General features: G+C 43.3%; 1 protein-coding gene across 1 annotated transcript in view; it reads right to left on the bottom strand.

The window, feature by feature from the left end:
* Positions 1-14536, bottom strand: part of HCN2 (hyperpolarization activated cyclic nucleotide gated potassium and sodium channel 2) — a 91307-nt gene that overhangs the window by 52565 nt on the left and 24206 nt on the right. The window contains exon 2 of the mRNA XM_033956052.1: positions 12635-13058. Coding sequence (XP_033811943.1) covers positions 12635-13058 — 424 coding nt within the window. The remainder of the gene's footprint in view (positions 1-12634; positions 13059-14536) is intronic.

Genomic DNA, 14536 nt, shown 5'->3' with positions numbered 1-14536 from the left:
CCAGCATGGGACACCTCACAGCATCTGCACGACACCCTCTAGCCTCTAGGCGCCAGCTATCAGCAGTGAAACCGCCGCCGCCGCTCAAATGCCTGCACGTACTGACAGCCGTCGCAAGCCGGCACACGTGCCTCAAACCGCTGCATGCCACAAATAGAATACGGCACGCTGTCAGGGATCACAAAACCCTAAGTGCGCATGCACGCTTAGGGTTTTATTATAGAGGATTACTTTTTTCATGGCCATGTTTCTTCCATCAGTATCAGTGGCATCAGATGTTTGATAAAAAATATGTCTGAAAAGAAATCAGTGTCCCAAAGAAAGAAAGCAGCCAGACAGAGGAATGGCTCACTGTCCTGTCCAGCAAGGGAGTTGATATGTTTGGAAAGAAGCTGAAGAAAGCAGATGCTCAAATTAAAAAAAAACAATGTAGATCCTCTCTGAAGCTGTTTCTGACCTGCCCTTCATATCAAATAGAACATAAGAACATAAGAAACGCCTTCACCGGATCAGACCGAGGTCCATCTAGTCCGGCGATCCGCACATGCGGCGGCCCATTTAGGTACTCCTTTTTGGAGACCTGGATTTACCGTATCCCTCAATATGATATGCAAGAAGGTTGCCAATGTAACCTCAGACAGTTGGGTTCTTAAAATGGGCACATGTTTCCCCTGCAGGAAAAAGAGCTCGGATTTTTATTCGAGGATTACTTGATCTCAGATAAAGTAGGAGCACCGTTCCATCCTAGACTTAAGGGCCTTGAATATATTTCTAGCAGAGGAAAAGTTCAAACAAGTTGCCCTAAGCACTTTAATCTCCTTTCTGGATTTGATGCATACATCCACATGGAGTGAGATCCAGATCACAGGAGATAGCTCAGATTTGTAACAGGAAAACAGCACTTCCAGTTTTACACATCTGATCTAGTGTTAGCATCCTGCGTATTCACAAACAGGGCAGGTCTATAACTGGGTGTGAAGTCGCCTAATGGTTAGTGCAGCGGGCCTTGATCCTGCCAAACTGGGTTCGAGTGCCACTGCAGCCCCTTGTGACCTTGGGTAAATTGCATAACCCTCCACTTCCCCAGGTACAAAACCTAGATTGTGAGCCCACTAGGGACAGATAAAGTACTTGCATATGATGTATACAGCGCTGTTTATGTCTAGTAGCACTACTGAAATGACTAATAGTAATCCAGTTATGCATGCCTTGCATTGCATGGTGCCTTAATTGGGCATGTCTCCTCTTATGTACGCACCTTATACAATATTATAAGTTGAGTGCATATCAAAGCACACTTAGATGTGCCCAGGGCAGGATTAATTTGTCGAGGGCCCCTAGGCACCCAAGTACACTGGGCCCCCTGCCCCGCCCCACCCCACCATGCGCCCAGGCGGAAACAGGAAGCTGCGTCAGAGGGAAGCTTTGGGCAAGTAGCACCGTTTGCACAATTACAGTTCCCGTTGCCTTTCTTACCCGCGATGCTTGCTTGTCTTACTTTCCGTTGATCGGGGGGGAGGGGGGGGGGCCTGCATTGCTGATCGATGCTGGAGAGGCCCATCGCCGTTTGGAAAAAACAATGTTGATGCCCTCCTTTATCGGGCCCCCCTGACCATTTCGGGCCCTAGGCACATTGGTTAATCCTGCCCTGGATTAACCAACTTGCAACAGCTTTTGACCTGGCATAAGTGGGCATGCCCAAATACTGGCACATTAATGCTGACTTACACTAGTATTCTATAACATGTTTGTCCCTTTTTTGTTTTCTTTCCTCTTGTTATTGTAGCTCTAGCCCACTTCCCTTTTGTCAGCGTTCGTCTTGTTTCAACTTCTGGTTGAATTAACACTTCCTAGTGATGTCCCTCCTTATTAATTTTCATACCTTGTTTTAACTTGAAATGTAATTTGTATAATCCTTTTTATTGATTTACACCGCCTAGAAGTCTGATTAGGCGGTATAAAATTTATTTTAAAATAAACTTGAATTGGCACCTCAAGTCGGATGTCCTGATGCTGCGTGCTGAGCCAAGTTATAGAACTAGCCCCAAAAGATCTAGTGGCAGTTGTGGTTCATCTACACAGACTGAAGGTACACATGCCACAGAATCAATAGATCCAAGACACCACAAGAAAAGGGATCAAAAACGTGCACAAACAATGGGCAACCAAAAAAACAGCACAAAGACCTAAAGAACTGGGACTAATTCTTTATTCACAAAAGACCCAATGGATACAATCATTTGAGTGCTGGAGTCATCGAGTTCATAGTAAACTACTCAAAGTCCCATTTTAGCCCAGAATCTCATTTAGAAAAGCTAAGAGGTCTGCTGGACATGACTCAAGTGAACGCCTTTCTTCCAGAAGAAAGGCTCATCATTGCAATGTTCACAGTGGGGGGGGGGAGGGGGGAAAGCAGGAGGGATGTTTGGGCCTTGTGACCATGTTTCCCCAGTGCTAGCATCGGTTCATTGGCTGCCTATCAAGAAGCGCTGTATCTTCATAGCCCTAGTCCTGGCCTTCAAAACCTTCCAGAAATTGGTAACAGGTTATACGATTCCCAAGTTACCAATCTATAACCCTAGCCGACTGTTAAGATCCCAAAAAGAAAGACGACTGTCCCTACCCTCTGGATGCACCCTCAAAACAGAATCAGCCCGCAGGCACTTCATGCCCAAATTATGGAACCTCATCCCCCCATCTATTAGAAAACTGGACGACCTATGGAACTTTAGGAGGCAATGACAGTGATTCCCAAACAACTTCACATAGTGAACGTTTTAACCAGAATGAATTGGCGGTGGCCAAAAAAGCAAACAGGATGCTAGGAATTATTTAAAAAAAAAAAAAAAAAAGATGGTTAACAAGACTAAGAATGTTATAATGCCCCTGTATCACTTCATGGTGCAACCTCATCTGGAGTATTGCGTTTAATTCTGGTCTCCTTATCTCATGAAAGATATAGTGGCGCTAGAAAAGGTTCAAAGAAGAGCGACCAAGATGGTAAAGGGGATGCAACTCCTCTTGTAGGAGGAAAGATTAAAATGGTTAGGGCTCTTCAGCTTGGAAAAAGAGGTGGCTGAAAGGCGATATGATTGATGTCTACAAAATCTTGATTGGAGTAGAATGGGTACAAGTGGATTGATTTTTCACTCCATCAAAAATTACAACGACTAGGGGACACCAAAGAAGTTACAGGGAAATACTTTTAAAACCAATAGGAGGAAACATTTTTTCACTCAGAGAATAGTTAAGCTCTGGAACATGTTGCCAGAGGATGTGGTAAGAGTGGATAGCGTAGCTGGTTTTAAGAAAGGTTTGGACAAGTTCCTGGAGGAAAAGTCCATAGTCTGTTATTGAGAAAGACATGGGGGATGCCACGCTTACCCTGGATCGGTAGCATGGAATATTGCTACTCCATGGGTTTTGACCAGATACTAGTGACCGGCTACTAGGTTTAATGGACCATTGGTCTGACCCAGTAAGGCTATTCTTATGTTCTTAAGGCAATGAAAACCTTCCTCTTCACAAATCCAGCTCCATGAAAAGACCAAGCCTTAAGAACTGCCATTATGTTTCTATGTAACTCGTATGTCTTAGTTCCACACCAAAGCATGTATAGTTAATTAGTATATCTCAGATGTTTATATCTACTATAACTCTACTATTGTACCACTCGCCTTCTAAATACATCTTGTCTGTAACTATACTGTAACCTGGATGACTCTGGGCTCGTTTGGGAGGAAGGGCTAAATAAATGAATGAATGAATACATGTCACATGAAACAGATCCAATGGGCCCTATGAGCTCCATAGCTGCAAACCACTTGAATGATTTAGACATCATTTCATAAATCTCAACAGCTCAGATACTCCCCGTTTTAGCATGTGGTTCAATGCAATCTAGTCAGAATCTTCCAAATAGCCTACTCAAATTATCTAACCATTGTTATATCCAATCTCATCTAGATCTCTCATACTGTAGGGATCCACATCCTGAGTCCCTAATCTATTGAGGAAAAATTTAAATCTTATACATTTTTTTGAGCTAAGGGCAATTCTAAATGATCTAAAGACTCAAAAATCACTTCAGCAACAAAACTGTCTTAATCCAGTGTTCTATTCTAACAAGTAGGGAGAAACAAGATTCTCCTTCCTCTGTCAGGAGGCTTTTAGAATGTGAAGTTGGACCATCTCTCAGGGAATTATTCCGAGAGACATGTTTCTAGAAGGCAAGGAGAATATCTTACTGGAAAAACTCAGTTGATTCTTAGAGCTTTACAAATGGTCATTGGACACAGGATTAGCTAACCAGATGTTCTCTGAATATTAAGAGTTTTGTGGTTTTGTCCAAGGAGGTGGCCAAATGACAAACTAGCCACGGATGTTGTTGTTTTTTTCCTCTTGGATTGCCTCCAACTTTTCTAATATCAAAGACTTTGCTAAAGATCTAAAGATAAACGGGGGCACTATGATCCTAAATAGAAAGGGTTTGCCCTCTGAGGTGAGAAAAAGGCTCCAGATCCTCTCATATCGTATATAAAAACTATATGAATATCTTTTGCATCGGTCTGAATCCAGTCTGAAGACCAGCTCTGTTAGGGTTCACCTCAATGCAATTTGCATATACCATCACCATGTAGAAAGTAAACCCATCTCTGTATAGCCTCTAGTTGTCAGATTGATATGCGGAAGTCTGCTACTGAACTTCTTGCAGTGTCCTGGGATGTTCAGACATTACTAACCTAGCTGATAAAAGCTCTCTTTGAGCCTTAGACACTAGGGACCCAAGATACCTTAGTTTTGGTAACAGTCACTCCAACTTGCAGGGAGAATGAGCTCCAGGTCCAAGAGACTCATATACCTTACAGAATAACTTTTCATAAGGTGGTGCTACACATGCTTCTGCTTATTGTAGTATAAGATTTAGCCTTAAACCATCAATCCTTAGAAAATACTGAGTGGAGTGGAAAGGGTAGATGTGAATCGCTTGTTCACTCTTTCCAAAAATACTAGGATTTGGGACATGCAATGAAGCTACTAAGCAGTAAATTTAAAACAAACCAGAGAAAATATTTTCTCACACAACGTGTAATTAAACTCTAGAATATGTTGCCGGAGAATGTGATGAAATCAGTTAACTTAGTGGGGTTTTAAAAAAAGTTTGGATAATTTCCTAAAAGAGAAATCCATAGGCCATTATTGAGATGGCTTGGGGAAATTCACTGCTTATTCCTAGGATAAGCAGCATTAAATCTGTTTTAGTACTTGGGATCTAGCTAGGTACTGGGTTGGCCACTGTTGGAAACAGGATACTGGGCTTGATGGACCTTTGGTCTATCCTAGTATGGAAATTCTTATGTTCTAATAGTCTAATCCACCCTACCAGAATTTCTCTCCAAGTTGGGCGACCATTATGTGTCAATGTCTTTTGACATGACACAATGAAAAATGTTTCATTATGGTGTCCAATTTGACCAAGGTTTGCAAGTTGGTGTCACTTTAATGGGTAACATAAATCTTGCAGGAAAGTTCATACGAACCCGACACGGGCCGTGTGTCAGCAACTGTCTGTGTCAGGGGTTCACAATCTACAAAGCCATATAGACATAAGTAAATATACATTGTGATATAAATTATAAACAAAGAATAAAACTCAATAATAATTATGCATATATAGCTATAAAATCAATGATACTATAGTATGAAATAAAAACATACAAATCTACAATACAATTAAAGAAAACAACATTTGATGACTTAATTTATAACATTCATAATTAAAAGATCAACATCAAAATCTCAAGATGACCATTTACAAAAGGTCTATAAAAGTGGTGGGAAAACCGAAAAACAAAGTCTGCAAGATAAGGATGCAAAAGAACTAAAGGAACAAGCATACCTCTTTAGGCTATACTATACTATTGTGCAAATTCCATTTCAAAAAAACATGTGCTGATCTATAATGAAAATAACAGACAGGTGACCAGCATCTGACTGACAGTTTTATAATGTTCTAAAACGTGGCTGGAAACATGAAGTGATGGCTCTTCAGCTTGGAGAAAAAAATGGCTGAAAGCAGATACGATAGAAATCTACAAAATCCTGAGTGAAGTAGAATGGGTAAACATATCAATTTTTTTCTCTTTAGCACAAAGATTAGGAGATATGCCTGAAGTTACTAAGTATACATTTAAAAAGAGATTAGGTTCTTACCTTGCTAATATCTTTTCTAGTAGATAGGTGTGTCATTCTGGACAGTAGGGTTTTCTCCCCATGCTCACGAGCCAAGCAGAAGGAATCCATTCTAGGTTTTCAATCCTCCTCCTTCTCCAGAGTGCTCTGCTGCCCCCTTCAGTTTGTACCAAAGCAGGCGATAGTCCTATATAGGAACACGTAAGAAGGAAGAGTATGGAGAGACTCCCTGAACTACAGATCTGTTCTGCTGTGAAAGTATAGTTTAACAAACATATTAAACATTTTAACTGAATAATTGATGCATCAAAATAACCATACCAATCAGAAACATTTATGAAGCTCAAACATTCCCCCCAACGTGTTATAGCTTTAGATTATTCTTAATACCCTTGAGGTTTGACTGACATCAAAATCTCAGTTTTGACTATAACATTCTGATTGAGACAATAGGCAGGCAGAGTAAATAACTGACCGGGGGGGGGGGGGGGGTCCCAGAATGAAAAATCTATCTACTAGAAAAGATATTAGCAAGGTAAGAATCAAATCTTTTTCTAGTGGAATAGGAATGTCAATCTGGATAGTAGGGATGTACAAAAGCAGTTCCAGAAATCTAGGGTAGGACCTCTGCGCCTGCTCAAAACACTGAGGTCCCAAAGACAGTGTCCTCCTGTGCTGCCACGTCCGCTCCATGATCACTGGGCCCTGAGACAGAAGATTGGGTTGTACCTGCAATCTGAGCCCCTGGTCCCTCTGAAGACGCAATAGGTCCATGTACCATGGCCTGTGTGGTCAATCCAATGCTACAAGGACCACTTTCCCTAGTTGGCTTGTTATTCTGTGAAGTATTTGTCCTATCATGGGCCATGGAGGAAACATGTACAAGAGCTCATCCTTTGGTCACAGCTGGACTAGGGCATCCAGACCTTTGCTTCCAGGCTCAGGTCTTCGATTGAAGAACCAGTCCACCTTATTCCTCACCGAAGCCATCAGATCAAAAGTTGACCAACCCCCATCAAAGAACAATGGACTGGAACACTGCTGTAGATAACATCCTTTTTGCCAGGTCCAAGGACTGCCTGCAGGTGTAGCTCTGCCCACTGGAACAATAAGTGGGCTTCCAGGCTCAGCTGTGCACTCCTGGTGTCTCCTTGGTGACCGACATAGGCCACCATTGTAGCATTAACTCGGGCCACCTGTACTTCTAGATTCTTCTCCAGTTTCTTTAATACCAATTGAATGGCTTGAAGCTCCAGTCTGTTGATGAACCATTTTCTTTGGGAGGCCAACCACTGTCCCTGGACTGGGTGTCTATTGCAATGGCCTCCCCATTCGAACAAGCTGGCATCTGTTGTGTGGTTTACCTGCAAAGTAATTCTGAGGGGTATACCCTGTAATAACAACTGTGGACTGAGCCACCAACTCATACTGCAGTGGGATTCCGGAGTCCACAGAAGATTCATATGAAGGGAGTCTTTTTGTGAGGACCACCAAGACAGTAGTGTGTTTTGGAGAGAATGCATGTGAGCCTTCACCCAAGGGACCACATCTATAGTGGCTGTCATGGAGTCTAGTACTTGAAGATAGTGCCATGAAGATGCAGCTGGCTTGGCCATCATGTTCTATTATCTGAGTGCAGAACTTCTGTCTGCATGCCTCTAGAAGATAGACTTGGCCTCTGTCATGTTGAATAGTACTCTCAGGTATTCCAGGGACTGAGATAGAACCAATTGCCTCTTTAAAAAATTCACTATCCCAGGCTTTGTAAGAGCTGGTCCACTTGAGCCACTTCTTGTTCCCCTTCTGATAACTACAGAACTCTGATCAGCCAGTCATCCAAATATGGATGCCCTTGCAATCCTGCCCTGTCAAAATGTACTGCTACTCCACCACCACCATCACCTTGGTGAACATTCAGAGTGCTACTACCAACCCAAAGGGAAGCTCCAAGAACTGATAATGTCTCTCCAGCACATGGAATCTCAGTAATCTCATGTGTTCCAGAAATATGGGAATGTGCAGGAAGGCTTCCGTCAAGTCTAGGGAAGCTAATAAATCTCCCAGAGCCACCACTGTGACTGACCACATGGTTTCCATGTGAAAACATGGAATCTTAGGGCTTCATTGGCATACATCAGATCCAAAATGGATTTCCAGTCCTCTGAGTCTTTCTTGGGCACTATGAAATATATGGAGTGTCTGCTGGAGCCCAATTCTTCCAGTGGCACTGGCTCTATGGCCTGAATTTCTACAAGTCTCTGTACTGTTACTAAGACTCTACATGACTTTTCTGGGTGCCCCACCGAGGAATCTACAAACCAGTCTGTTAGGGGGATGGCCGAACTTGAGCTTGTACCCTCCCTGAATGATCTCCAGCATCCAGTGGTCCTATGAGATCTACTCCCAGACCTCTGCATATACTGAGAGCCTTCCTCCTATCTTCAGGGAGAAGACTTTGGTTCTGCCGTCATTATGCCTTCTTGAGGTTGAAGAGGGACGAGTACCGGAGACTTGGCTTCACCTAGGTCCTGTGAATCTCTGTCTTGACTCCTGATAGTATCTCTGAGATGAGATTCCTCCTGAGTACTGTCGAGAGCATGTGGAATTATGAAAATTGGATTGCCCAGAACCTCTAAAGGTTCATGGTCTGCTATCTGGCAGAAAGTTTGGCTGGTGATCTGCCATGCTAGCCATCAGATCATCCTGACCCTTTCCAAACATTTGTCTCACGAAAGGGAGTCTGCTGAGAGTAGCCTTGGAGGTGGAGGGGGAATCTCCCATCCATTGCCCGATCGAGAGTATTCTGTGGGCTGAAATGGAATAAGACGAGACTTTGCTCATGACTCTGATGTTGTTGAAAGCATTGGCTACATAATCCACCCCTGCTAGAATAAACTGAGGCAAGGGCTCGTCCTCTGCCAGGGTATGGCACGTGCCACAAAAGAGGCTGCTACTTCAAACTGCCTCTGTAGGACACATCCACTCTGCGATCTTGCATATCCTTTGATACTACGCCTCCCTTATTTGGCAGGAATATGCACTTGGTTACCTGAGCAACCAAGGAATCCACATTGTGCTGGATGAACGTCTGCCGACACTCCTGCACCATAGGATACAGCCTAGTCATTGTTTTGGCTACCTTTAGCGAGCCCTCAGGAGCATCCCAATGCTCCATGACTAAACACTCATATCAGGATGCTACGAAAAAGACATGGGCTGAGCTCTCATTCCACTCAGGATAGAACATTGAGTGAAAAGGGCCTGCTGGAAGTCTAACTGTAACTCCCACAGGGAGTCAGTAATGAGCTCTAATAGTGCCAAAAGCTTGAAGAGGTGGCGTACTGTGGGATCCTCCCCTTGGTTGAGGGCCACCACAGCTTCTTGTGTACTTGCTCCTGTTTCTGACCCTATATCTCCCAGCAGGGAAGACTCACTCTGTGACAGCAAGGGCATATAGACTTTTCCCTTGCCCTCCAAGTCCCTGTCAGAAAGATCCAAAGGATCCTGGTCAGCTGCCCCCTTGAATGACCCCTGGCTTGCTCCCAGACCTCATATGAGGATCCTGGCTATCCAAATAAGCTTGCCAAATCAAATTAACAAATTCAGGAAAAAAAGGCCTTATAAGGCATCACTAAGTCCCATTTAGGTAACTCCACCTTACGTCTCTTGAGCTCTAAGACTTCCATGCTCTTACGCTTAGGTACGCCACTGTTCCAGGGCTCCAGAAGGGATCTTCTCATGGAAGACAGCCCTAGAGGTTTCTCAGCCCTATATATCAAAAGGAAGCTAAGCCCGATGTTCCCATGTCCCCTTCACGTGCTGCGCGGCACGTGGCACAGGGGTATTCTTCCATCATCTATCCAATATATAACTGGCATGAATTAGGGGTAAAAGGGCATGAAGACAGCATCCCTGTCAGTTTTGAGGCAAAATGAGGTGATTTGAAGGGTCTGGAGAGTTTTGAAAAAAAAAATTGGGAAATCCAAGATGGCCACCAAAAAATGGCACCAAAAAATGGCTCAAACGCACAACTAAAAGTAGAGAACTCAGAAAATAGGATTTTGGATGTAGGGGACCCTAAGGGATATAGCTGAACACCATCAAAAACAGTTTTTTCAGGAAACCCCCTACCCCCACCCCCAATTTTGCCCATTGGCTGTAATAGCCTTACTCACCTGTGACATGCTCTGAAAGTGCTGCAGCCTGCCTCAGCTCTAAGAAGTACCTGGATCTGGGAGAAGAATCCCTGTCTCAATCCGCCAGTCCTTTAAATGCTGAGATCTTCGGGCTGCCAGTCAGACCAAAGTTGGACTGATTCTCAACCTCCATGGAACTGTGTATGCAAAAGGGGGGAGGTAAAATTGCAGCCAGCACCCTGAAGAACCCCGCTGAGCCCCTTGTGTATGCCTAACAACCTGCACAAGTCCCTGTGATTTAGTAGGTGACCTTAAGCTACTAGGGATATGAACCCTGAGCTCCACAATAGTTTCTGCAGGCTGGCCAAACAGGTCCCCAAAGGGATTAACATGGGAGCTGCAGATGCCAAGTCTGCTTCTTCTCCATGCAGGGTAAGTTGCCCCCTCACTTGGGAGCTCTGGTGCACTGATAGCTGTGAAAAATACAGAAAATAAAGAAATATACAGAGCAGATCAGAAAGACACCTTATGGCTCGCATGCAAAAGTAAAAACTGAGGGTGGGCAGCAGAGCCCTCTGGAGAAAGAGGAGGAATAGAAAAACTTGAATGGATTCCTTCTGCACAGCAGGTGAGCATGGGGAGCATACCCTAACTGTCCAGAATGGCACACCTATTGCACTAGAACACAAATTAGAGAAAATAATTTCACAGAAAGCATAGTTGAGCTTTTGAATTTGTTGCTGGGTTTAGAATTAGTAGTAGCTGGGTTTAGAAAAAGATTTGGACAAGTTCCTGAAGAAAAAGTCAACAGATTTACCAAGGTGTACCTAGGGAAAGCCACTGTTTATCCCTGAGGGCAAGAGCATGGAATCTAGATACTTTCTGGGATCCTGGCCGCTGTTGAAAATGTACTGAAGAGAAAGCCCGAATAGGCCTCTACAACGAAGACAACAATCCAAATAAAATAGTCGAGAGAAAGACGTTTATCATTCAGCAGTGGACTATCCAGAATGCACTTTTTTAATTGACAGCACAAAACGGATTTGTAGACTCAACACTGGCAGTGATTTGGCAATTGTGCCTTTATCAAGAGTCTCCAAATACAGGTCTATATTCTTGATGTGCTGTGGCATAGGCTGCAATTATCAATGGTTAAATAAACCATGGATGCAAGTAAAAATCCTCTGTGACTAATGCAAAACTAAAGGTCACGAGTGATCAACATCTTTTCCTCTCGACTATTTTATTTGCACTGTTGAAAATGTGACACTGGGCTAGATGGACCATTGGTCTGACCCAGTAGGGCAGTTCTTATTTCCTGATATGACATCACAAAACCCTCTAACAAATAGCTGAACATGCAGCACAGAGCATCACTAGGAAGTCACACAAGCATATTGTTCTACTACAGGTGCCGTCACTATGGGGGCAATTCTATTAACTGGGTGCTTACATTTAGGGACCCCAAGGGCAGGTGGGAGGAGTCTATTTTATAAGGGAACCTTGGCTTCTAGGCTCTATTACAGAATACTTGCATAACCTAGTATTGGCATACCTAACCTTTAGCCACCTGCACTTACCCCAGCCTAGAGCAGATACAATTGTTGGCAGCAGGGGTGTGCTTAACTTACAGTATTCTGAAAGATATTCATGTAACTGGAAGCCCCACATGTCCCACCCATGCTCCACCCCTTGCAAAAACATGCTACATAAGTTAAGTGGGTATTTGCAGAATGGAACTTAGTTGGCATACTGCACAGCTATTCACTTACAGTCCTCGAGGTCCATAGGTAGGCCAGGTTTCCAGGATATCCATAATGACTATGCATGAGAGAGATTTGCATGCACTTCCTCCTTAGTATGCAAATATCTCATATGCATATTCATTGTGAATATCCTGAAAACCTGGCCTACCGATGGACCTCAAGGACCGGAACTGAGTAGCCCTGGCATACATGTGTGTATTTGTACACCTATATATGTATATGCTAATATTCTACACATTTCTGTGTCAAATATTAGCATCTAGGTTTATACAATTTGTGCATTCTATAGTCATACAATCTGCATGCATGTTAGTACAGGAATACTGCAGCACAGAAAGCCAAATCCATATTTCTACGCTATAAGCAGTACCTTATACAGATAAATTCTGCTGTTAGTTAAAATTAAAGGGACAGGGCATCCCTTTTGCTGTGGAAGGGGAGGGAGAAACGGCCACCTCCTTTCCCTGAGTTAGGCTTGGGTATCTGCTCCTGAGTTAGGCTTGGGTATGGAGATTAGCAGAAGCTGGATGCTAGGCTTACCTCTTCCCACTGATGAATATAGCGAATGAGTCTGGAGAGTCGGAGCAGTCGCAAGAGACTGAGAATTTTGGTGAAGCGGACAATACGCAGGGCCCGGGCAGTTTTGTAAACTTCAGAGTCAATGCCCTTTTCCACAATCAGGAAGATATAATCCACTGGAATGGAAGAAAGAAAGTCCACTACAAACCAGGTCCTCAGGTACTTCTTCTGTATCTTCTGGGGGTCCAGAATAATATCTGTGTTATCCTCAATTACTATCCCTGTCCGGAAGTTTAACACCAGATCCATGAGGAAGAAGGTGTCCGACACCACATTGAACACAATCCAAGGTGTGGTGGTTTCATCTTTGAAGAAGGTGATGCCCACAGGGATGATGATCAAGTTTCCGACCATGAACAGCAGCATTGTAAAGTCCCAGTAAAACCTGGTAAATGGGAGTACAAAGAGGAATCATAGGTAAGAAGACTGAGTGGGGGGGAGCATTGATGTCTCGGGTTGGAGCAGAGGACCCCGACACCACAAATTTCAGGTTTCTTCCTCTGCCATTCCCATTGTATGGCACAGAGCCCCTCCCTGTGTTTAACCTCTCTCCAGCCTGTTTTAAGCTGCATAGCCAAACTTTTAGGTTAAGGGTCATGGATTTGATATAGTCTTTCTGTGGGTACAATCAAAGTAATTTACATATACTATATGCAGGCACTTTTTCCTGTCCCTAGTGGGCTGACAATCTAAGTTCTCTTCCTGGGCCAATGGAGAAGTTAGGTCACTTGCACAGGATCAGAGAGAGCTGCAGTGGGAATCAAACCCAGTTCCCCAGATTCTTAGCCCACTGCACTAACCATTAGGCTACTCCTTCACTGTCTATAAACTCGGGAACACAGAATCCTGGACCTGGAAGATCCTAAAATTGACAGTTTAATTTACTAGGTTCCTGAAGGTTTCAATCTGCTTCTCCTGCCTTAGAATCCAAGAGCACCAAGAATCTGGACTTTAAGGAACAGCAAATAATCAATATTTTGGTTTTAGGACTGATAAATGACAATCTGTCCTCCTCAATCAGTGCCATTAATTTCATTTGACAGAGGAAGGCACAGTGGGTCATAAAATAAGCTATTTATTCAGGTGCTTCCAGTCTAGACAAGATCTGCAATGAGAAAGCTTTCTGTATGGAGGGGTATAGAGTTGGTCACATCACGTACAACTGCAGGCTGAATCTCAGCCAGCCTGCCCCATCTGGGAGCAGTAGGGGGCTGCTTCATTCTCTGTGACACCCTCGACACCCTCCCTCTCCCCCACCCTGCATACACACACACACACACATATATATATATATATATACATATATATACATATATATATATATATATATATATATATATATATATACATACACACACACACACACACACACATACACTCTCTCTCCCTTCTGCGCACTGCCTGCCACCCACAACAATTACTCAAACGACCTTTTCTAGATCACTGCCAAGGTTACAGCGGGTCCTAAAACTGTTTAGAAAAAAAAAACAAAAAACAGATTCTTCTTAGACTTCCTTCACATTCCCATCCCACCTTTTTTTTTTTTTTTTTTTAACCAGCAACTGCACCACCTTCACTGCAGTAGAAGAAACTAGGGGGTTAACATAAAAAAACAAACCCAACAACCCGAAGCTATGAATTATAGCAGGTATTTCCAGAGCCCTGGACAAAGTAAATGGCACATCCAGAGCTCTCTCCCTTTAATACTGGAGAAACACTGAGAAAGGAAGACTTTCTGCACAAATTCTCAGCAGATAAAATAATCCTTGTCTGTTTTACTGCGCTTCAAGGAATCTTCTCCAGATTCCAAACAAGCATTATAAAATCTAATTAAAATGTGCCTTAAAGGAATTCTGAAATGAA

This window comes from Geotrypetes seraphini, chromosome 8, assembly GCF_902459505.1.
Source record: "Geotrypetes seraphini chromosome 8, aGeoSer1.1, whole genome shotgun sequence".
NCBI lineage: Eukaryota > Metazoa > Chordata > Amphibia > Gymnophiona > Dermophiidae > Geotrypetes > Geotrypetes seraphini.
The sequence above is the reverse complement of the archived record's forward strand: the minus strand, read 5'-3'. Positions and strand labels throughout refer to the sequence as shown.